The 24,216-nt window shown below is 53.2% G+C and overlaps 1 protein-coding gene across 2 annotated transcripts in view; it reads right to left on the reverse strand.

The window, feature by feature from the left end:
* Window positions 1-24,216, reverse strand: part of PLB1 (phospholipase B1) — a 180,108-nt gene that overhangs the window by 17,149 nt on the left and 138,743 nt on the right. For both annotated transcript variants that reach the window (XM_045189289.3, XM_071221572.1), the window contains exons 40-54: window positions 23,643-23,743; window positions 22,593-22,674; window positions 21,829-21,933; window positions 20,680-20,775; window positions 20,130-20,201; window positions 14,090-14,155; window positions 10,892-10,952; window positions 10,291-10,349; window positions 8,564-8,631; window positions 8,268-8,311; window positions 7,950-8,049; window positions 4,182-4,233; window positions 3,144-3,224; window positions 1,598-1,660; window positions 966-1,060 (exon numbers count right to left, since the gene is read on the reverse strand). In XM_045189289.3, the coding sequence (XP_045045224.2) occupies window positions 966-1,060; window positions 1,598-1,660; window positions 3,144-3,224; window positions 4,182-4,233; window positions 7,950-8,049; window positions 8,268-8,311; window positions 8,564-8,631; window positions 10,291-10,349; window positions 10,892-10,952; window positions 14,090-14,155; window positions 20,130-20,201; window positions 20,680-20,775; window positions 21,829-21,933; window positions 22,593-22,674; window positions 23,643-23,743 (1,145 nt within the window). The remainder of the gene's footprint in view (window positions 1-965; window positions 1,061-1,597; window positions 1,661-3,143; window positions 3,225-4,181; window positions 4,234-7,949; window positions 8,050-8,267; window positions 8,312-8,563; window positions 8,632-10,290; window positions 10,350-10,891; window positions 10,953-14,089; window positions 14,156-20,129; window positions 20,202-20,679; window positions 20,776-21,828; window positions 21,934-22,592; window positions 22,675-23,642; window positions 23,744-24,216) is intronic.

Here is a 24,216-nt window from a genome sequence, read left to right on the forward strand (position 1 = left end):
TAGCCCAGTCTTTCTTCATGTTCCTGACACCTCCCCTTCTCCACCTCCGGCTGCCTGGGACTCTTCCTCGGGGCTCCATCCAGAGTAGCGAGACCCTTCAGAAGCTAGGACAGGTCAGTACCTTGAGGCACCTTGCCAAAGTATAATACAAGAGCAGCAGAGGCTGGAGAAGCCCATCATACCCCCGGGTATTGGCTGTTCCACCCGGGGGCTACCTTCCTGGCAAGAACGGGAACTAGCTTGTCATCTTCCCAGCAAATCCATCTGACCCCAGCTAGGACCTTTCGACCCCCCCTACACAATCTCCTCCCCCGTTGGCAAAACTCTGGGGATCCTCTGGCCTCAGAGGATGGCAACTTCCTACTAGGGTTGCAGCTGAGCTTTAAATAAATTCTAGCCCCCCAGCTGAAATTCTAGTCTCACGCTGGCTTGCAAGGACAGTCATGTCAAGGACATTACAAGACCTACGCTTTCCTGAGAGCCTGCCCCATGGGGATCAAGGACTTTCCATGTGTTTCCTCTAGACCTCCTGACTACTTTGCAAGGAGATTTTACAGGTGAGGAGTAAAAGAGCCAGAGAGGGTCAGGTGGTTTGGGCACGGTCCCCGAGTCCACCAAGCCAGGATCCGACGCCAGACACAGTGGCCGTGAGCGCTCATTGCCCTCTGCTGCCTCTGGAACATGGAACAGCTCGCTGGAGTTGGAGTTTGGGATCATCGACAGTGTCAGGAGGCTTTAAGGATTATTTGGTTGGACTTTACAGAAAAGCAAAGGGGGGTCCTGAGAAATGAAGTGACTTGCATACAATAGGCATTCCATAATGCACAGGCATTTCCAAAAGATGTTCCCAGTTCCTAGCTAGTTGTCTTACAGACAGGACTGTCTGCTGTGCCTGTAATGGTCTCATCGTTGGCATTTGTGAGCCCTCGTCTCCCCTTGCCCGGGGACCGTGGCCATGTACTTACTGAGCTGCCAGCGGCGTGTCACATTTCCCGCCCTGGCCCTGGTGCAGGCCAGCCAGCTCCATGACCTGCACCACATTGACGAAAGCTCTTGGAAGCTGTGGGGAGCGGAGGGGTGGGCTTCATGAGTCCCCATGCAGTTGCGGGGAGCCGGGGCACTGACTACTGCTGGAGTGAGCCTAAGGGATCACCTGCAAGCCAACGTCCCCTCCCCAATTTTACCAATAAAGAAATTGAGGCCCACAGAGGGAACATGACTTGTATTAATCTCACTGAATCTCCTTTATCAGCCCCACTTTCTACATTGAGAAAGCGAGACACAGAGAAGTCACTTGTCTGAAGTCACTTTGTTGTTAAGCCCCAGCACCTGGCTGCAACCAAGGCCAGTTGGCTCCAGAGGCAAGCTCCTTGCCACCAACAATACAGTCTGATTTAGAATTTCCCTGCAGAGGAGCTGGGCAGCTGCCTCCTCCGGTCCCATCCCGCTGCCTGCTCATGGCAGGGCCCTGCTTAGTATGCAGCTCACCGAACACAACTTGCCCAGATGCACCCTGGGAGCAGCCCCAGTGAGCAAGCAGACAGGCAGGTTACTGGCAGGTACTGGGACCCAGGCATGTGCCACTGCTCCTTCCTACCTTGTAGAGGATGTCCAGGGCCTGCTGGATATGCCCAACGTACTCCCCGGCTGAGTGGGCCTCCTGTGAAGAAAGAAGGGGTTCTCCTCGGCCTCCGGGTTTTACTCAGGGGAGGGGGAGAGCGATCTGATGCCCAGCAGAGGGCTGGGATGGTGGCAGAAAGGGTGCAGAGGGGCTTTGATGGCACTGGACAGGCTGGGAAGCCCAGCCCTTGTTGCTGGCGGACAGAGTCTCTTGGAAGAAGTCATCCCTAGACCCCTGCTGGACACCACAAACCATTCCCACCTCACTCCGCTCCTGGGACCTCAGACCCTAGTGGCACTGGGCCTGCCCCTTCCCTCTCCAGTCCCACCCGTCACCAGCCCCCACCGTCTCCGGTGCCCCTGATGGACATTCTCTCTTTCCTCCAGGCCATGCTGGCCCCACTGCCTCCCCCTAGCTCCTACGGTCCCTTGTGACTCAGCTCGGGGCGGGGGAGGGGTGTCCTCCCTGGCCCATCTGCTGACTGGGGGCTGACTTCACCCCTTCCTAGTTAGTCCTGTGGGGTGGCGGTCAGGCCCTTTTCACAAAAATGTTCTCATGGGTATGAACCTGTTTACACAAGGGACAGGTACTCTGAAGCTGGTAGAGACATTTTCCTGTACCTAGTGTCCACAGGTGGCTGTGGGGTGACTTCTGGCTTCCTGGACCCCGTGGAGTCCAAGCTGCAATGGCACGGTAATCCCCATGGGGTTGTGCCCCCAGAGCCTGTGCAGCGAGGCAGAGTGCAGAGGGGAAGAGGCCCAGGAGAGCGCGCACACCCCTGTGCGGGGAGGGAATTCTCATCAAGCCCTCCGTGGCTGTCTCTCTGAGCCACGAGGAACAGTAAGGGCCTTCTCCCCGCTGCCTGTGACTGTCAAACATTTTACCATGATCTCTGAGTAATGGCAGCTGTCTTTTTCTGGCCAAATAAAACACAGGACGTCCTCAACTTAGAACAAGATGTATTCCAAAAGTCACAGCTTCCCAAAGTTCGTAAGTCTGGACATGTCTCCCCACGGAAACGTTAGGGACAGGGTCGGGTTCCCAGGCCGGCTGGCTGAGGCCAGCCATCTCGTGATGTCCCTGCAGCGCAGCAAGCCCTCCTGTGGGGACTGGCTCAATTTCACCCAACCCCTTAGGGCGTTCTTTCAGCCCCCTCCCCCACGAAAAAACACACGGGGCAGAGACTGCAAGCAGGTGTGGGGCGGACCTCACTAGTTATCCACTGGACACCAGAAAACATTATGTGTGTGCACTAGAGAGGCCACCCCATCAGCAGTGTCTGAAGTGTGGGTGCTTCTAGACCCTTCTGGAGTTAGGAAACCAATGAAGCTGGTCTCCAAGGAGCCTCTAGGCAGCGGGAAATGCCAGGCCTCCTAGAGCACGTATGAGCCAGGGCAGACAGGTGCCAGGGCGAGTAGGCCAGTGTGACTCCCGTGAGGGAGCTCAGGGCCCTGGGCACAGAGAATGCCACTGGTCAGCCACTCCCGTCTCAGGTCCCAAAGGGGGCCAGTCAGGGGCCTACCGGGTTCTCGCAGTAATGACACAAGTCATTGCCCCCAATGAAGAGTGTGATCAGCTTCCAGTCTTCCTCCAGGTTGATTTCCTGAGGGGACAGAAGATCCTAGGTTTAGGGCTTGGTGGGGGCACATTTGGGGGTGCTTCCCAGGCCAGACAGCCTCCCACGTATCTCTCACTCTGTATCACAATGGAGAGCAGATGTCGAGTGGAGCCTCCCTCACCCTGACCTTGGTGCTGCACAGGGGGCTCCTCAAAGTGTGTACGTGTGCGTGCCTGTGTGTGTGTGTGCGTGTGCTCACACAGTGCAGGGGCTGTTCTCCCTTTGAAATCGTCTTCAGAAAGCCGAAGTCCCACGAAGAGGAGGGGATGAACCCACCCCTGAAAACGTGATCTAAAGGCCTTCAAAGGGGCGGAGGGCAAAAGGTGCAGCTAGAAGCAGAAACCCAGAGCTGCCTCTTCGGAGAGCTCTTCAGGTGTGGGACTGGGGAGGGGTTAGGAAGGGGAACCCTGTGTGGACAGAGAGGTGGGGTGGGGGCTGGGAGGCCCTCCGAGGAGCCTGCTTTCCCCTCAGCCACCACCATAATAGGAGTCCTGCCAGGAGCTGAATTCCAAGGCATAAACACAGAGCATAAAAAAAACTACTAGTGAGAAGGTTGAGAGGGGCCGGGGATGCCGGCAGGGGGAAGGACTGGAATGAGAAGCCTATTTTTAGAGCCCAGCATTTACATAATGGGGCTCTGTGAAGCCAGCTCTGGGTAAAGTGGGAAGCTGCCAGAGGCCAAGGCCATCGATCTCCGACTCTGCTCTATCTCTCCCTTCTGCTGCCAGCCCTAGGGGTCGGGGTGCCAGAGACAGGGTCAGGGGGTGCAGCAAAGAGGGTGCCTTTGTGGTAAGGCCTGCTTCTTGTGGCTCGTTGGCCCCTCTTTTAGGCAACCCAGGAGCAGGAGCTACAGTGGAGCTTGGGGGCTCTTTCAGAGCTGCTGTAACCACCTGCACTGGGGACCCGGTGCCTTTCAGAGTGCCCAGGGGGTCCCGTACTCACAGGGCTGTTTTTCATTCGCTCCACCAGGTCCTGGGCCTGGTCTGGCATGTCCCTGGGCAGGAGGAGAGAAGGGATCATCAGAGCTGGCTCAGGAGCAAGAGCTGAGGCTGTAGGAGTTTGGCCTGACAAGGATGTGTTTCAGGAAGACTAATGTTAAGTTTATTCCTTCAGAATGTACTGAGACGCTTGATGCTCAAAAGTTCTCAACCAAGTAATCATCAGAGATCTGCTGCAGACCTGGAGACACAGGGACCCTGGCCCTGCCTAGGGCTAGTCTGCATGCCTAATCTTTCTGTAGGCCAGTCCTCCTGGGCCACTTGGGGTGGCCTCTGCTCAACCTCACCATCAGGGATGTTCCCTTATGGTTCATCCAGCTCTTTCATCGCACGCTGAGTCTGTTCACTTATTTGGCTGCCTGTTTTAAAAATAACCTTTTGTGTATTTGAAAAAAGTCATAGCCCTAAATTATCCCTCGGCTTTTTCCTTTCCAGGCTTCACGACTCCTTTAATCTTTACTTCTGAGTCTCACTCTCTACGTCCCTTTAATCCTTTTGTTTTTCTTCTCTGTAATTGCTTTGGATTTCTAAACCGCTCTCTGTCTCCTCGCTTTTACCCCTCCCAACAAAACAGGATGGGGGAGACAAAAGCGGACAGGGTTAGTTCTCCCTTCATCTCCTGGATGTCTGCCGCGAATAAGGCAATGGATGCTTCTGGATAGGAGATCTGTATGTCAGTATACTACTCAGCAATAAAGGCGGACCATTGATAAATCAACGCCATGGATGCACCTCCAAGTAAATTTGCTGGATAAAAGAGGTTAGATGAGAATACATAGTCTACAATTTCATTTACATAAAACTCTAGAAAATTAAGACTAATCTATAGAGACAGAAAGCAGGTCAGTGGTTGCCCGGAATGGGGTGGGGACAGGAAGGGACAAGAGGGGGAGAGATGACAAAGGGGCACAAGGAAACTTTGGGGGGTGATGGACGTGTTTACCACCTTGATTGCTGATGGTTTCGCAGGGACGTGCGTATGTAAAACTTACCAAACGCAGACTTTTAAAGATAGTATATGGCATGCACATGAGAAGTATGTGAGCAAAGAGATGCAGCCCATAAGCAGGGGCGTCAAACTTATTTTCACGGGGGCCACATCAGCCTCGAGGTCGCCTTTAAAGGGCTGAATGTAATTTTAGGACTGTATAAATGTAACTACTCTCTAACAGTTAAGCGAGAGATCAGCTCTGCCACCGAGTAGAAACAAGGTGCAGGGCTGGATAAAACAAGGTGGAGGGCTGGATAAAACAAGGTGGAGGGCTGGATTTGGCCCTCGGGTCTTGTGTTTGCCACCTGTGCAACAGAGGCTTCCTTGGAAGAAGTCAGAAGCAGTCGCTGGTCCAGGATGGCCATTTAAAATCTCTGCATGCCCACGATGAGCCGAGCACATGGCCAAGCACACCAGGCACCCTCCCTGCCTTTGTTTCTCGTTTGCTCATCCAGGATCGCACCCCTACACTATTGCTGTTGCTGGGTACATCGGAAAGCTATAAAGCAAGCTTGTCCTAGTTAAAGGTAACCTATAACCTTTTAATGGGTTCAAGGTGTGCCTAGGGGAATTCACGGGGGATAAGCCCACATGAGCACTAGGGGGGAAGGCGGGAATGCCCACTTCCTCCTCTCTTCCCAGCCAGGTTCTTCAGGCTCAGAGCAAGTCTCACCAGCACCCCTCTCCCCCCAGCCTTCTCTCTGAGCTCCTTTATCCACACCTCCTCCATTTCCTTTTCTGTCCCTGCAAAGAGCCCTGCTCTTGGAGCTCTCCTTTCAGCTCTGCTACTGCTTGGCTGTGTGAGCTCACCCACGTTACCAAGTCCAACCAGGGCTGAATTTTTCTCTCCTTTGAAATGAAGAGGTTGGACAAGATGATTTCTGGGGTCCCTCTGGGTCTGCCTCTCTATTTGGAGTACCTAGTCCTCATGCCACACTTCTCAGTTCTCTTGGTTGCGCTCCCAAGTACAAAATCATTTCAGTCTGCAATGTTGCCATACGCAACCGTTTTCCCCCCAAAGGTATTTGTTTCATCTCCTTAACTAGAAGGCAAGCTCTCCGCAGGGAGAAAGTTCACCTTTTGACTGTTTTGTATCTTTTAGTAATGATCTTGGAGCTCAGCCCCTGGCAGGTCTCCAATGAATTCTTGCTTATTGATTGATTGAAGGGAGGTTAGATGTTTAATAAAGCCTTGAAACTAAATACCCTAATAATGGCAAACTTTTTTTTTGGCAAATGTATTATATACCGTAGTGAGTGCTTTCCATGGATTATTATCTCACTCAATCCTTACGACAACCCTGCGAAGTGGATACTGTTATTATCCCTATTAAATAGATGATGAAACTAAGACTCAGAGATGCTAAGTGACTTACCCAAGGTCACACAGCTAGCAAGTCTGGGAACTGACAGCTGGACACACTTGGTCTGACCCCAGGTCCCATTATCCTAGGTGCTCAGCTGAGGTATTTACCTTTCTATTTAGGTGAACTTATCGTTGACTACACCATCCTAAACACAGAGCATGGCTACAGGAGAGAGAGAGCAATTATCCAACCTTGCTTAGTTAAGTCAGTGGCTTACTCTCCTTTCCCTGAACCTGGGGCACCAGAGACGGAACAAGAGGCTGCGTGTCTGGGCTACTTCCTCTGCCACTGGTTCGCTCTGGTGGAGGCGCTGAGTAGCAGGAAAGTAGAAATGGCAGTGAGAAGAGTGAAGCAAGAAAGGGGCTTAAATGTCCGCAGACTGAGGAGTCACCTCCTGGTTAATGAAACCTGGGCTGCGGAATAATAATTAAATGACAGCAATGATGATGAAACGATGGCAATAATTATTATAATAGTCATAACAGCAGTTAGGTGTTGACATTATGACCCCACAAAGCCCAGTTTTTGGCAGAAAAAGAAGTTCTTCCTGCTTATGACGTTGAGGAACTGACATCGCTTCCTGCGGCTCAGAGACCCAAGGGAGCATGGGGCCCCCGACAGGCTCTGAAGGGAGCGCTCCCTGTAAACACCGTGAGTGGAGACAGCGCCGTTTCCTTGGTGATCTGACTGCGGCCCTCCTGCCACAGAGCACATCCCAGCTCGTTCTGTGCAGGAAGTCAATGAACCCTGTCTGGCATTTCAGCTGTAATTATCTGGGTTGTTGTCAACCGAAATCTGAGTGAAAATAAACCACTACTGTGCTGTTCCAGGGGCCCAAACACTTGACCCCCGATGCCAAAATCATAGCTTTTTCGGAATCGAGGACTGGAGGCTCCGAGCCAAGGGGACAGAGAGGAAGGGTGGCTGCCCATAGGGTCACACACTAAGTTCCCGGGTTTCTGAGAGGGTCAGGAGGTCAGCATGGCAGCACCTAGGGGGCTGTGTGCTTCCTCCTGCTGCCCCGACAGGGAGAGGCAGTAACAGCATTGTGGGGCAGAACAGAGGCCCTGAGTCAGCCTGGTTGGATCCTGGCATCTCTGGTAACTTTTTCTGATAAGCTTGGACCATTCAGGAAATTTTCTAAGCCCCAGTGTCCTGAAGGGTGTGAGGATTACGTGAGATCATCCACGTGCGGGGCCAGCTCCGGGCCAGGCACACGGAAGAGCTCCATGCGTGGCAGCGATTATTGCTCACCTGGGGCCAGGCCCCCAGATGCCTCCCTACACCCCTTTCCATGTCCTCCGTGGTCTCCCAGACTGCCCTCCGCTCTCCCTCCTGTGCTCACGTCCACTCACCGAGCTCTGGCCCCTTCCACAGCCACATTCAGTCCCGCCGTCTCCTCCTGTGTACCGGTGGAGAACCCGAATATTCGAGGGTTGAACTTCCTCAGAATGTCTTTTAAGAGGGAGAAAGCAGACAGCACAGGTGAGTGGGAGATGGACATGCAGTGTTGGGGCACAGGTGGGGGGCGGGACAGTTTTGGGTCTTTTCGGGGCTGGCTGTCTTCCCTCCTTGCAGATAACCTTCTCTGCCGTGTCTTGGAGGGAAGGCCCTGGTCCCCACGAGGGGCTGTAGTGGCCGCAGTGACGGTGCTTCTTCGTGGTGCTACTTACTGGGCAGTGTGGTGTGGGTCTCCAAGGCCCCGTCCCCTCCAACGCTGGGGGAGAGAAACACATCTATTCAAATCCCCCGACCTGCTGCTCATGTTGCTGAGTCAGAACCAGAGAGTCCACCCCTGGTGGGGGATCCCCATCACCCTTAGGACTGATGTGAGCACCAAGGCCTCATCTCAGAGCTGAACCACGGAACCTGGCCCCGTCTCTAGAGGGCTGACAGAGAAACACCTCTCACGTCCCTTTGGGGGAGTGTTACCCCAAAATAAGTAGAAAATAAGTGGAGAAGTCCTCACCTCCAGGACAGCCCCCGCCAGGACACGAGCAGGTCACTGGAGTTGCTGGGGAGGGCTCCCACCGCCGTCTGTGAAAGGTGAAGAGCAAGCAGGCTGCAGACCTGGGCTGGGCCCCGGGCAGGCTCAGGGCACGGGGAAGGGCCCCTGCGCCCCCTGCAACTGCCGGGACCTGGACTCACCTTTTCTGAAAATGGTACTAGCTTTTCTCCAGGACACTTAGTCTCTGAGTTGTCCTGACTCCCGAGTCCGCCACATGCAACCAGTACCAAATGCTAGGAGAACCCAGCTTCCTCCTTCCCAGCCTCTCCAGATCCCATCTCCTTCTTTTTGCTTCCTTTGCCATATTCTGAGGCGAGACTGCCATCTTCTTGCCATGGACAACCCTCCGACCTCCTACCTGACCCCACAGTCCCCGAGCATCTGTTCCCTTCCCACCCGGCTGTCCATCTGCTCCTCTGAGCGCGCCATTTCTCCACACGTCCCCTGGACGCCGACCTTGCCATGGGGCTCCCTCACCCATGGGGCCAAAGCCAAAGCCCTTCACCAACTTCCTGAGTTCACCATAGCCTGGTTTCCACCTTCCTTCCTTCATTCGCCCTCTCCTTTCCTGTCCACATAGACCTCCCGGTCTAAGCAAATTGATCTGAAGGTTGAAGGCCTTGGACCAGCCTGCCCCACGCCACCCACTCCACCCCTTCCAGGCATGCTGAGTTCCCTCCTATCCAGCCAGAAAATCTAACTCATTCTCTAAGGCCTTTGCCAGTTTCCATCTTCTCTATAAAGCTTTCTTTCAATGCCCCATCTTAAAAAAGGAAATTCTTCTTTGAAACTTACAAAAATAATACATATGCACCATAACTAGTGAAATGATTCAGTAATCTTGCCCCATCCCCACCTCACCCCTAACTCACATATACACACCACTGAAGCTAATCAATGGTGATGAGCCTGGTGTGTGTGTGTATATTTTGTATGTGTGTATACACACACGCACACATCCTTTTATAGCTTTCTCCATGTTCATACCAAAATTAAAACACATTCACATATCTATGGGGAAGTTGTTTGTTTTTACAGAAATGAGTGCCTGGTTTTAAAAGTCCTGTATGCTATCTACATGATTATGTAGCTCCTTCTGTGTAAGTTTCTCATTTTCCCAGTTGAACAGATTTCTTGAGGGTCACAACTGTGCCTCGTACTTCTTTCCCCTCGGAATTGCCGGCAGAGTGTCTTGCACACAGCAGTAGCTACGTAGTTGGCTAATATGATTCATGTAGTGAAATTGTGCTTTCTGAGTGCTCCCTCTGTGAATTGGGCTCCCTCTGTCCCAAAGAACACATCTTTAAGTGGGGTGAGGGGCACTGGGCAATGTGTGGGTAAGACCCCCCATTCTGTGAGTCCAGCAGATGGAGATGAGTTTCTGATAAAGGCAGGCAGATCTGGATGAGTACCATAGCTCACAGATGTGATGCTCGGGGACAGAGGGGACAGAGAGTAGGCAGCTTCTACCCAGAGATGGAGGTGGTGCCTGAGCTGGACTGTGGAAGTGCAGAGAGTGGGGCATTCCACATTGCCTGGAGATGTCTTGTGGCTGCATGGCTGTGGTTCAGTGCCTGACCCAGGTAGGTGTTCCTTCGTGTCAGCTAAATGCAGAGCCAGCTCTGAGGAAGAGGTGATCCTGCACAGGGCTCGGCTGGTGCCCAGGCTGGGCGCAGTTCGGTACTCACCGTCAGCGAGTCACCCAGGGCGGCCACCACTTTGATGTCTGCTGGTCGGAGCTCATGGACTAGGATAGACAGGCAGCGAGATGGATAGTCAGGGGGAGGTCTTTCTTTTAAACCATAAACTTGACCGGAAGTCTGAGATTCTGCTGTAGTCCCACAGGTTCTCATTACACTTATTTCCAGCCTAGGACGTTAGCAACTTTGACTCTTACATCCATCTAGAGCAACCCAGGCACTGAAGGTAATGGCCTTGATGGCTATTGTCCATCCCAAGAGAGCCCATTTCACAATGGAGTGGTCCAGGAAAGTTCTGGCTGTGGGCGTCATGGGCATAGGCAGAGAGGACCCCCAATCCCTGACTGTCCCCACCTCACTGGGCAGGGAGGCCTGGGGGACGCCAATGGGACTAAGTGGACATGAGAAGTAGGATTTGTGGAGAAGCATGGGGGCCCAGCAGGGGTTGCAGGCCAGCTGGTCGTGGGTTGCACTGCCCAGGAGTCAGCAAGGCCTGCTCGCAGATCCAAAGTATGTTCGTAAGGGGCTCCCACCACCTGCACATTCATCGAGGCCTTTAAATGAAGTGGGGAATGACGTCTTCACTCACCCGAGGTGGGAACACTGCTGGAAGGGCTCCATTCCATACACAGGAAGTCACTGCCCCAGTTCTAAATCAACAGGAAGAAAGATACAACGCCCAACACCCATTGTGCAGGGAAGTTAGCTTCAGCCCAAGAATTAGCTAAGTAATTATAAGTAGACGCTGGAACTACGTCATTGCAGGGGATCGTGCGAGGGTAAGACCTGTTGGTTGTAGATGGACTGTGAGGGGCGTGAGAGAGGAGAAAATGAGTGTCTGCCTCTCCCTATGTGCAAAGCACACCATGGTGGGCACACACATGCACACCCACACAGCCTTTTCCGTCTCCACTTTCTACACCCTTAAATGGAGCCCCAGTCCTACCAAAGCAGGGGAGAAACAGTGCAGTCACACTGCAGCAGTCTCCCGGGGGAACACAGACTCGGGGCCTGATGAGAGATCACAGGCAGGTTTGGGATTGTTGTTTAACAGGAAGCTAATGGACACTGATTGCCACGCTAGGGCTGAAACAATAATTAGAATATTTTTAGGAAAAGAACATGACATTTTTACAATTGCAAAGTTCCTGGTTTCTGTGTATTTTTTTCTGTACATATGTATATCTTTTTGGAGGTTTAACTTCATAGCCAACCAATTCCTTGTATGTGTAAAAATTAATGTCTGTAACCTGGATTCCTTTAGTCAAATTTCTTTGTAGCTAAAATACAGAACAACTTTTCCAGGTGCTACAGGAAGGGATGGGGTAAGAGGCAGAGGGCACAGAAATGGCCAATACCGGCAAGCTGGGGGAGAAATCAAATCTCTTCCCCAGAGTCCCAAACACCTGCATGTCCCCAAGATGGCCTGAAAGACAAGCCCAGTGCTGAATACACAGCAGAGCCCCCCAGACAGGGGCTGGCGGGTTGGCCGATTCTCTGCCGAGGCTTCGGAAGCTCATCTCTTCTGTTTTAGTCAGATGATGAGGAAGACAAGCCTTGTTAAAACATTCCTCTTACAAGGGAGCAAAAATGAAACTTCTTTTAAATAGCATTTGCTTAATTCGATATAATTTAGTGTATTCCAAGGAACTGCTCAATTCATCACACCGATGGATTCCTTCTTCTGTGTGGATGTTCTACGGAAGTCAAGAATGGGCTGTGTGCCAATGACAAGTGTCAGAAGAAATGCAATTGAAAAGAAAAGTTCCATAGCCGTGGGTACTTTAGAATGACCTCAGCCAGCTGGTGAGCCAGAGCCAAGCAGTGCTGTGCAGATTAGCAGACACAGGTGGGAATGTAAGCATGCTCCTATCACAGGGGAGAACCATGCACTGCAGTGTGCTCAGATACGCTAGTTATCCTGTTAAATGCAGATTCTGATTGAGTAGGACTGGGGTGGTGCCCAGGACTCTGCATTTCTAACCAGTTTCCAGGTAATGTTGATGTTGCCTGTCTGTGGCTAAAACAGCAGGTATTAAACACACACACACACATTCTAGGCCTGGGTTCCTAACTCTTCTAGTAGCATAAGCAAAGAGACATAAACTATAAGATCCAAGAGAGCAGGCCCAGGCCCACGTGACTCACCTTACGTATCAGCACTTAGCACAGTGCCTGCTTCATTCAGGCATCCAATAAATAAATGTTAAATCATTAGATGCCTGATGGACAAGATGCAGCTGACATTTCAATTATAATGAGTTTTGGTCAATAGTTGGCCTGGGACAAGCCTCTGTTGGGCTAATGTGAGCCTGAAAGAATCCAGAGAGGCTGGAAGGTTGGCATTACCTGGCCATGAAGCTGTGATGGTTGGGACCCCAGAACTTAGAATCTAACGGTTCTTCAATAATTTCCTCTAGGTTAGTCTCAATGCGTCAGCGAGCTTATAGAAGGCCCTTCCTCAATCACTCCTGCTGTTCCCCAATCCATTTTCCACACTAGCCAGGGGCACCTTTTTAAAGGTGAACCAGAATATGTCACCCTCTCTGTGCACCTCCAATGGCTTCCCACATGTCTCCACCTAGAGTCCAACCTTCCTACTTAGGGATTCAGATTGTGGATGATCTGGCCCCTGAAAACTCCTCTGATCTCATCACCCCCACCCCTACCTAATTCACATGCCCACAGCCACCCTGATCTTCCTTCTCCTCCTCGAATACACCCAACTCAGCACCATTTCTGAACCTTCATGTTTCGCGGTCCTGCCTGAGACTCTGGCTCTCCAGAGAGCCAGTGTCTTTCCATCATGCATGTCCCAGCTCAAATCTTTCCTCCTTGGAGAGGCCTGGCCTGCCCAACTCATCGGAGCTCACCACTTCTCCCTTGCCCCATTGTGCTTTCTCATGTTGCTTTTCTCTGAGTGTCCATCACTTCCTGAAATGATTGTGTTTATCTATTTACTGAGTGCCTCTTTTAAAAACATAGACTGTGAGCCCCATGAGGGATAAGACCCATCTGTCTGGTCTTCTGCTTTATCCCCCTGGGACAGTGCGTGGCACATAGTAGGTACTCAGTATGGAAATGACCTCTATGTAGCTCCCCAAGGTCAGGGTAATGTCTGATATATCCCTAAAGTCCCTCCAGCCTCTAACACAAGATTGGATATACCATAGATGCTCCACTGAAACTGGTGGTTGAGCCCCTGTCCTGGTGGCCGACAGACCTGATCTGGACCAGGCCTGTCCTGCAAGGCCTGGTGTGGTCCAGGATCCTCCAGGCCGTCTTTGGAGTAGTAGTCCTTGAAGCCCTGACTCCTCTGGGGTTCCTCAGAGCCAGCAGGATTGACTTGAACCAAGCCAGACTTGGAGACCCACCTGGATGTGCATCAGCTCTCCACTAGGCCCAGCCTCTGGCATTAAGATACTTTCCACTCAGCCTCCACCTTTCAGCAAGTCAGCGGCACATCTTACCCACTCTCTCCCTGTCATCCTTTCTTGAAAGGCTGAGTTGCCTAATCAGAGGTGATGTTTGTACAAAGGTCAAAGAAATCAGATCCACGGGCACTTCTACCTGTGGGTTGCTGGTGTCAGGTAAGCACTTGAGAACATGTTAGGACAGTCCTGGAACTTTGTGGTTCAGGAAATTTTTTTTAACATTCCAATTTCCAGTTTGTAAGAAGGGTACATTTCTGCTTAAGCTAATCCTCTGAAACCTGCCTCACACCCTGAGTCACTGGCTGGTGGAAAGGGTTTATCCCGGAGAGAGGCAGACATGAGTCCGGAGTTACCTCAATGGCTGGCTTGGTGGGGTAGGAGTAGTTACTGTTCCGGAAGGTTCTCAGGAAAGGCTCGTTCTAAGAGAGAACAGAAACCGGGGAGGGAGGTTGGTTATCTGACAACACCGAAGGTTGCTTAGGAAAGATAAGAACTAATAATCCTGTCTTCTAGATTTATTTAACGTGATTTTTCTGCACTCAAATAGAAAGAGCTATAAGAACATAATTTTGTTCATTACCTAGAGAGTTTCACACATCAGCTTTGGTGAGGGACACACAATGAAAGGCCTGAAAAGGGTTCCATGTATGTTTTATGCGGGGTTCTGTGCTTCCGTTTCTGCCCCAGCACCTGAACCCAGCATCTCCCTAATCATCACAATGATCTGTTTCCTTTCCTTTGTAATTTCTCTGGCAAGAGGTTCATATTAGAGTGTTGAGATTATCAATTTACTTTTAATATCTGCTCTCCTCCTCTTTTGAACTATGTGTCTTACCCCCTTCAGACTGGCTTCATATAGTCTGGCCATACCTTTTCACATGGACATCCTCTCCATTCCCTGCCCACCTATCTAGTTCACGACTGGTTCTCACACAAGCACAGTCAAGAATCCAAGTCTATTTAGTTGCAGGCGATGGGTTCATCAAGAAGGATGAACAGAGGCAAAGGAGAAATGGGAAAAGCAAGGGAAGGAGAACATGTAGAAATGATGGTGAAGCAAGAACCAGTGAACAGGACCGAGATCAGGAAGTACCAAAAGGCCCAGGGCTGTCAGCTCTTTCACAAGTTGTGCAAAGAGTGGGGTAGAAGGGCCGTGGTCTGCAATTTGGGAATAAGAAGAAAGAACCACAATGTTGGGGAAGAGGTCATTGAGATCAGTTCCAGGGGTTGAAAACTGACTGCTCACGGGCTGAGCCCACCCAGGAGGTGTTTCAATTTGTTCTGCTTTATTTGGGACTGAATGGTGTTAACATGGGGGGGGGCGGGGGGAGGAGTGAGAGGAGCCAGAACCTGAGTGTTCTCAGAAGCAACATGTGCTCTTCAGTTCTGGCCCCACCACTTCCTCTGGACGCATGCCCAATCCTACTCATATAGTCATGTTCCTGCCTGGCCTCGAATGTGAGTTTGCAGCCCATGAAACCCCCCATTTTACAGATGAGGAGCAACTGAGGTCCAGCATGTGGAAGGGACCTGTTCCAGCTAGAGAGCAAGTAGTGAGTGAGAATAGGGCCTGGCCTGACTTGATAGGCCTTCCTGACCAGCAATGGCCTGGTTCCATTCCTCACACTGATGTCGGACCCTGTGTGGTCAGAGAGGAAGGGGAAGAGAGGGGCTCAGCAGTCACCTTGGAAGACCAAATCTACATACACAAATCTCCCAGTCCCCAGCCCCCTGGCTCCCGGAACACCACGTGTGTCTCTCCTTCCTCCTGAGTCTCTGTTCTAGCTGACATGTGGGCCAGAGGAGTACTCAGGGTCAAGGGCAGGAAGTGCACCCAGGACTGTCTGCGACAGTGCAAGGCAAAAGAGGCCTTACCATGGCATGTCACCACGGCTAACGAGGCTTGTCTCCAGCGAATGTCATTTAGCTTCCCCTGAGCATTCACCATCACAGGAGGGCAACCTGGGAGTGCCCTGTACATGACTGAGCCACAGTCGCCGAGCCCCAGCGTGTTCACAGCACTGTTCGGAGTGCTAGGGTGAGGGGAGGACATAAAGCGGCTTACAGCCCAGTCAGGCAGGGAGGGCGAGAAGTTAGGTGGTGGCAGTGAAACATCAAAGAATGTTGTGGCCTTAAGTGCAATGACTGATGAGGAACGGCCTTCAGTGAGATCTGGGAATGTATGGTCCTCAAAGACCAGACTTTTGGAGGGGGGGGGGTGTTGCTAATGAGTATACTCCCCCCACTTCAAGGGAGCCTTCACTGGGCCTAGGGTCCAGGGGCTGGAGCTAGTCCCAGAGTGGCCAGCACAGGACAGAGAAGCACCCTGACCTTACAGAAGCGCTAAAAGTCAAACTGGAGAGCCTACCCAGTTGTGTGACCCAAGGGTTGGGGGAGGGACCAGGGAGACAGACTGAGTCAAAGGGGTGGGAGGTGAGGGAGGCACTGGAATTCGGTGGGGAGGGAGGCCAGAGCAGGACTAGTAAGAACAGGTCCAGGCTGGTGGCAGACAGGTGGCCTGGGCTGCCTGGGGCTTGTTTTATTGACCAGAGGCCGGATGGTGCATGCATGAGTCAGAGCAGTGCAAAGGCCTGGAGGTGAGCCGATGACTGATGACTGCAGGAGGGATTCCATCACTTACTGCGACCGGCTCTCTTAGGCTCTGTTTGTAACACCAGTGAGTAGACGGTGAAACCCCTTAAATACCGGGACAAGGAAGTCTGTGCAAAGATGGTGTGGCCTGCCTGGGGTTGGGGCAGAGCCAGGACAGCCACCTGATGTGAGTCAGCAACGTGAGCCAGAGGCTTCGGGAAAAGGTCATGTTCATCTTGGCTGTGCCACTAGGTTTAAAGTTCCACAGCGAAGGAGTGGTGGTTCTTTTTTTTCTGTTCCGAGCTGCTCAGAGCAGACCAGAGTGCACAGGCAGGTCTGGGCACCACCCAAAGAGGGGCCGAGTCCCAAGGAGGCATACGTACCACACGAGACAGGGTTTGGAAAGCTCGTCTATGACAAATGGTTGAGGGAACCGAGGAGAAGACTCAGGGGAGGGTGGTGGGGACGGTAGGAGGGAGGAGGACATAACAGGCCATGCCATTCTGAACGCTGGTGCGTGACCTACTAGGCTAATTTCACAACCTGTTGATGGTTGGCCACTGGGCAGTTTGAAAGGCGTGGCCTTGAGAGTATAGAAATTTAAGTAGAGGCTATGGTAATGTCTTGGGAGGGATGTGGTACAATAATCCATTTATTCTATGAGAACTACATCAATGGGACTCCCAGGTCCTCCCCGCTGAGATCCTAAGGTTATATAACCCTCTGTTGTTTTATGATGGAAGGTCAGACCGGATAACCTTTAGCATACAAAGTGCTAAGGACCTGAATTGGGGGGTGGGAGGGGTGGCAGTGGGAGTGGAAGGCAGGAGCAGGCTGAAGGCGCTCGGGGAAGAGTCCTATTGGGTAGGGCTCCTGCCTGAGCTCCCATGGCTGCAGAAGGATGGAAACCACAGTAACGCTGACAGAAATAGGAATGTCCTAAGGATCAGAGAGTTGGGGAAGATAGATACATAGTTCCTGTTTTGACACTCCATACTCAAAAGTTATTGTTTGAATGACAGTTTGGTGAGTTGGAGGTGATGGGGAGGTCAGGGCAGGACTTGAGGAGATTCAGGAGTCTAAAGCATTCCAAAGATAATAGCGTCCCCTGTATGTACTTCAAAATAGAAACACTGCGACACAATACGTGTAATGGAATCCAACACACCTCTGCTTTTTCCAAAATGAAAGACTGGGTGTAATACCACTTGAAATTATCTTGGCTTCTCTCTCTCTCGGCCTCTCTGTCTCTCCCTCTCTCTTTGCATCTCTCTTTGGTTCCCCTGCTTTGTTGACACCTGGACCACTCCTGTAAGCTGCCGCCTGGGTAAACCTTACACCACGTAGGGGAAAGCAGCTCTTAAGGGTGAGAAGCACAGAGGTGGAGTTTGGGAAAGGAACAAGAAATAAAGACACAGGTTGGGGAGTCTCATACAAAGAATTTAAGAGGATCTCCTGGAAATGGACAAATGCCAGGGGGAGGGGACAGGGGAGAGAGAGGAGTGCTGAGACATGACAGCTGGACAACGTCCACATTTTCAAGGCTGGAAGGAGGAAGGAGGGTTGTTAAACGAGACAAAATGGGGCAGCAACTAGGAAAACAGGACAGTGAGGTGCTTTTGCACCCAGGAAACTCACGGAGGAGGGAGTTAACTTTGTCAAATGCTTAGAGAAGGCCAGATGAATAAGAGCTTAAAAAGGACTGTGCTGGTCTTTCAGCTGCTTTCTTCAAAGCCTGCGGAGCCACCGCCAGCTGCCCTGGGTTGGGGAAGGAGTGGGCAGAGAAGTGTTGAAGGCAGGAGGGGACGGCAGTCATAGCCCACAGAGCAGTTATTCACAAGTTGGCTGTAAAATCATTTGTCCATCCTGGAAGTCCACCAGAAATCCATGAAGTGTTGTTAAGAGCCTGACCTGGCCAGGCAGGATGGACTTGCAGTTGACGGGGTGGGGGAGCAGCAGGGAGGAAGCTGAGAAAGCTCCCGAGTGCTCACTCACATCCGTCTCGGCCCCCTCCTTCCCAGTGGGTCCTGCCTGTTGCATCTATGTTTAGACACAGCTAGCACTAAAATACGTGCTGCCTGGCCCTTGTCAGCTCACACTGAGATCTGGTGGACTTTTATATAGCTCTGAGGCACACGGGAGGGAGCAGATGGGACCTGGGGAACACAGAATGCTACATTGCCTGGTGTGGTGAAATTGGGCTGGCCAACAGATGGAGCCTTTGGGAATGGGCTCTGGGGTTGCCTGGCAACCGCTTCTTCCAGGCTGGGCTTCTAGGAGGCTGGGTTTGCTCTCTGCTCTCCAGTGGCTCTGTCCAGGAGGAGGAGAAGAGCCCACTGTGACCTGAGTGTTGGTGGAGCGGCACTCTCTCGGGGCTCCTTGCCTGGCTTGGGGCGGAGAGTGGCACAGGTCACCTTGAGGCCCATGGTGGCAGGCTCTCCCTGACCCAGTGCCTCAGCTCTAACCTGGTACTTAATAATTGTGGGCGGGGAGAGCAATGACGGCTCCCCAGAATGGGTTGTTATAACTTCTACTATTTAATGGAAGGTCGAACGGGCAGATTGGAGAGGGTTTTCCATGGCTGATGTTCAGAACAGCCATAGGTGTTGTAAAAATATTGACACACTTACCTCCAGTATGGTTTACAGCCTCTGCTCTGAGTCCCCAAATGCCCCCACTGCAGAGGTGGCCTGGTTCCTCCCCTAGGACCCCTTGGTCTTGCTTAGGACTCAGCAGTTAAACCATTTACTCCTGGCACAGCAGAGCCCTCTAGGCCTGTGCCCCAACCCTTTGGCCAGCACCTGGCCTTTGGAGGGGGGGCATCCATGGTGCCCTGGCTGTTCCATCACTGGACCATCTCCTTTGCTCCACGCACCAGACCCAGCAGCCAAGCCCTCTGTGGCCACTGCCCTCACTTCCTCAGCCCTGGCTCTCCTGACGAGGCTGAGGACACGCAGGCTGAACCTGGGCCACAGATGGGTAGGCAAGGTAGTAGACAGGGCACATGGGGCCTAGAAGGGCTGCCACCCCCTCTGGAGCCCTGGCAGACACATGGGGGAGCTGTGGGGCCATTCCTGCTCAGCCTGGAGGGTAGGACCCACTGACGCTGACACAGCTGACCCAGGAAGGAAACCCAGCCTCCCAGATTGGGTCAGAACCTTCTGGTTTTATTGCCGCTGAGGGCTCTTGGGCCTCAGCCTTATTTGGTTAAAAAGTCATAAGATAGGGCCTAGAAGAGGGAGCTGAAGGCAGGCAGAACATGAACCTGCCCCCACCCCAGGCCTGAAATCAAGCTGAACAACCACTTACATTTTCCTCCTTAAAAGGAGCTGAGTTCTCACCAAGGCCACTCTGGCTTGCCCCTCCTCCACACAGCTCTAGGGCTGTCCTCTTTGACCCTGTTCCTGCTGGAAACTCCCAATTCAGGCTCTACCACCACGAACCACAACTTCGGATCCACAGGCTTCTCGCTAGGCCTCCACCTGAAGCCTGGCTTTCCCACCTGCCCATGTACTGCCACTAAAACAAGTCTCCTCCTCATCCTCTGGCTTTCTCACTCTCTGCTCAGGAATCCACCTTTCTCATCCTGATCCTCAACCTCTGCTTGGGCCCAGACCTCTGCTCCCACCTGCTTCTCCCCTTTCTGTTCTCATCGACTTCCTTCCATCCTCCAAAGTCCATCTGCTTCCAGATGAGGGGCGAGATGGGCAAGGAGGAAACTGTGGGGGAGGCTGCAGGGGGTAGGGTGAGGTCAGATTTCCGGGTTCCTGGGGAGAAGGAAAGCAGGTCCTGCCTTATTACCTGAGTGGGGCAGGAGAGGGCTACATCTGCTGTCAGGTCCAGGGTATCGGTTTTCCTTCCTAGTGGTTCAAGCTGATTGGGGAAAAACAAAGACGCAGGTGTATGCTTTTGTTTCCATGGAAGTGAACTTCCCCAGGCAGCACCCTGCCGTGGGAAAGCTCCAAACACCATTTCAGGGGTCTTGGCCTTCATTCCTGGCTCTGCCAGCTGTCAGCTGTGGGATACTGGGCGAGTCTCTGAGCCTCTCTAGGACTCAGCTTCCTGTTGGGAAGCTTCCATGAGGTAACATGGCCTAAGCCGCCTGGTGAGGGGTCTGCTTCGTGTTCATGTAGAGTCCCTCAGCAGGGATCAAGTCACAGAGGAGAGGGCGTAGCTGACCCTGGGGTCTTAGGGCTGTAATTTCAATTCTATAAGCGCCTACAGATGTTCCAGCCAGCCAGCCACTGCTCCTCTGTACCTTGCTGGCAAAGGGAGGCCAAGAGCGCTCCATCCTATGGGGGCTGGTGCTTTGCTGTAGACTAGGACCCCAGGGGGAACCCACTTAATTTACCATATTGACCCAAAGGGCTCTGGCAAGCTGGGAGTGGAATTTCTGACTGGGGTGGATGCAGTCCGGGGCGAAGAAAGACATATCTGGGCGGCCATCCTGGAGGAGAGAAACAGACTTCCTCAAGATCCTGTTGGTACGGAGGGTGGCAAGGGAGCCACGATCACTGGCCTGAGTCCTGGGCTTGACCCCTTGACACCCTCCTCTCAGGGAAGCTCTGAGCTATTGGACTTCTGTAGGGCCTGCTCATTGCAAGGGGGAGATCAGAGCAATCCCACAGAGCCAAAGCCTTGGGTGACCCCAATGCCCATCCTCCTTTCTGGCCCCAGTTTCCCCTATTGAATAAAGAAAAGTGCCGCATTTGTTTTTAGGCACGTGGGTGTGAGGCCCTGGCCCATGCCATGGTTGAGGGAATGAGATCCCTTGCTGGGAAAAGCCACTTCCCAGCCATCGGCCAGATAGAACTGGTGGCCTTGGTGAGGAGAATGGGGCCAAGGCTCGGGGCAGGCCTGGGCAAGGCCAATACAGGGCAGTGGGCCACCTACCTCTTCCTCAATGCACTCAGGGGTGCTCAAAGCTCCCTCCAGTTAAGTGGGGCCCTTAGGATGGAGGCCCAGCTGGGCAGAACTGAGTGCCCACCCCGGCCCACTCACAGAGCTCTCCTGCTCTGGGTGGGAGTGCCAGGTGCAGAGCACAGCCAGGGGTGCAGACTGAATACCCCAAGCCCTCCTTTATGACTACAGTGTCGTGCACATGTGGCAGAAAGTGAATTTCTGGAGCTGGAAACGTTCACATCTGCCCTCTCAGCCCCGTGTTTCCCATGTGACTGTAGCAAGACTCTTGGTACCTCTGAACCTGCGCTATACGGTGATGATAAAACTCACCTCAAAGGGTAGCTGTAAAGATTTTACGTCTGGCAAGCACAGTGCCTGGCACCTAGTAAATGCTCACACAGCGGAGGCTGCTTGCTCACATCTGCCTGCCTCTGCGAAGGCAGCTCAGACGTTCAAGGAGCTGTACCCACCAGACCAGCACCTGGAGAGCCACCCTTGTCTCTCCCATTGTACTCGCACTCTGATGGCAGCAGATGGCCTCTGTGCCCTGAACTTCCTTTCCTGTCCGGTAGCCCCATCGGACAGGGCAGGGACGTACCTCCAGGAGGGGGAGACGGACGTTGTGGAAGAAGGGCTGCAGCACCACAGAGAAGTCCTCCTGCGTGTCATAGCGGCCTGACTCCACCAGCTCACGCATGCTGCTCTGGGGACACACCCACAGGTGCCTTCAGCACAGGCCCTAGGTGGCCCAGGAGCCCAGTGGGGCAGGGTGGGAGTGGTGGGCAGAGCCCCGCCTCCCTGGGAAACAGAGGGGTGCCGGCTCAGCCCTTCCCTTGGGCAGGCAGACACACTTGGTTGCAAAGCTCTTTCCAGAGAATTGGGAACAGGTTGGGTCACCTTTATGTTTTGCTTTTATGTGAACTGCAAGCTCTGAAGGACCAGGCAGGAAGTCCCACAAGGAATAAAACCCTGGGAAGAGTCTCCAGAGAGCCCCAAGCCTGCCTGTTGAGGGGGTGAGGGGCGGGTGGGGTAGGTGCAGCTGGACCCGCAGGGTGCAGGACAGGGGCTCCTGTGGGGCACCCAAGGCTACCGTCCTCCTCAGGTCAAGCATTAGGGTTAAGCCACCATGGGCGTCTGGGCCATGGGGGCTTTGCCACCTAGATTCTTTGGGATGACGCCAACCAGCCGGTTACCTGAGATGCGTCAGCCAGGTGGGGCAGAAGAAGGGGCCTCCATGGTGAAGTTCCAACTCAAACCCTGAACGGCTCTTCCCTCCCCTGTGTGCCCTGCTCGGGGGCTCGGGGCTGGTGTGTGCACTGAGTGGGGGGAGAGCACACCGAATGGTGCCCTGCTTGGTCTCACCTGGTAGGCTCCGGTGATGACCTCCAACCTGGCCAGCTCTTGGGAATTCTCCCGAGGGGTCAGCACACAGTTACAGAAAATGCTGCACAAAGAGAGGGAGGCAGGGGGCCGAGCCGAAGCTGCGGTCAGGGGCTGTTCTGCCATACAGGGTGGCTCATCTGAGCCTGGGCTTAGGAGCACATGTGCTGGGAGGCTCAGATGCGCATGTCCCAGGCAGGTTGCCGGCCTGACACAGGGCCTGGGTAAGTCCCCAAGGGGGCGTGGATGAGTGCCTCTCACAGTAACGGAGTACCAGTGCTGGCTGCAGGCTCTGGGCCTGAAGCAAAGCACATTGAATGAACGAATTTAGGCAATGGAAATGCAGTGTTCAATTTTCTTAAGTAAAATAGAAATGCACCCTCTGGTACTGGAGCTGGGATTTGGGGGCCTCCCGTGGCTCAGGTCCCCAGACAGCTCCTCGGCTGATGCTAGTGCCCCACTGCGTCTTTGCTTATGAATTGTTTCATGCCCATGAAATATACTTAATGTTAAAAGAGACTTTATCTCTAAAGCACTCAGGACAGTGCCTGGTTCACAGCAAGTTTTGTGAAAGTGTTTGCTCAGTAAGGAAACGTACATGTAAGGTACAAAGAATAATAAAACATACACCTACGTATCCTCTCACCCAGCTTAAGAAACAAAATCCGAGTTTGAAGTTCCCTCCCTAATTCACTTCTGCTAACGGGGACTAGATTGTGTGGGTCATTTCCTCACCTGTGCTTCAGTGTGACCACCCCATGCTGCCCCTTCATTGGCTGGGTGACACCATCTCTCAAGCACTGGCCTTTGCCCCAGCCCCTCCCTCTGGGCTCCCCAAATCACACAGGTTCCTGCTGACACCCTGAGGTTGGACAAGGGGTGGGGCATGGCTCCAACCGCCCAGACAGGGGTGGTCTTGGCTCAAGTACCCCTTTACAGACTTGGGCACATGGACAGACCAAGTCACAAAGACCCCAAGGAGTCACTGCTGTGCAAACCAGACCAGGACTGAGGACAGCCCGCGCTGCCTACCTGGCCTGCTGCACCGGGCACTTGTCTGGGCTCCCCAGAAACACCTGCCGCATGACGCTGGGGCTCATGAAGTCCACAAGGTTGACCAGGGCTCTGGGCACCTGAGGGCAAGAACGTAGGTGAGAGGGGGCTCCAGGGGCTCCTCCCTCCAGCTGCCTTAGGGCCCTGAGAAGTGGGAACAGGCCCCAGGGTCCCCGCAGAACTCCCGCTCAGATGTGCCCGAGTGGAGTTCTGAGGAGGCGTCCACACTGGGCCACCCTAGGACCCTGCGGGCTGTGCGCCCCCATGGGCTACGGTGGGAATGGCACCTCCTGGAATGGGACCGCATGGCAGACTCAAGTCTGAGTGCTGAGAGCTCAGCCCCACTGAACCCAAGTCTGCCAGCTTTAAATTTAGTGGGACAGACACCCCCGTCGGCAGGACATTAGCCCTTGATCGTTTCTCTCTAGCTCTGCCTGGACTAACACTGCTGAGCAGGCCCAGGGATGCAGCCAACCAGAGAACCCCCTGGGTGGTCAGAGTACAGCAGTGCCTTGCTGCTGCCGGGGGTGGGGACAGAGGAGGGCTTGCCCTA

This window comes from Desmodus rotundus, chromosome 5 (assembly GCF_022682495.2).
Source record: "Desmodus rotundus isolate HL8 chromosome 5, HLdesRot8A.1, whole genome shotgun sequence".
Taxonomy (NCBI): Eukaryota; Metazoa; Chordata; class Mammalia; order Chiroptera; family Phyllostomidae; genus Desmodus; species Desmodus rotundus.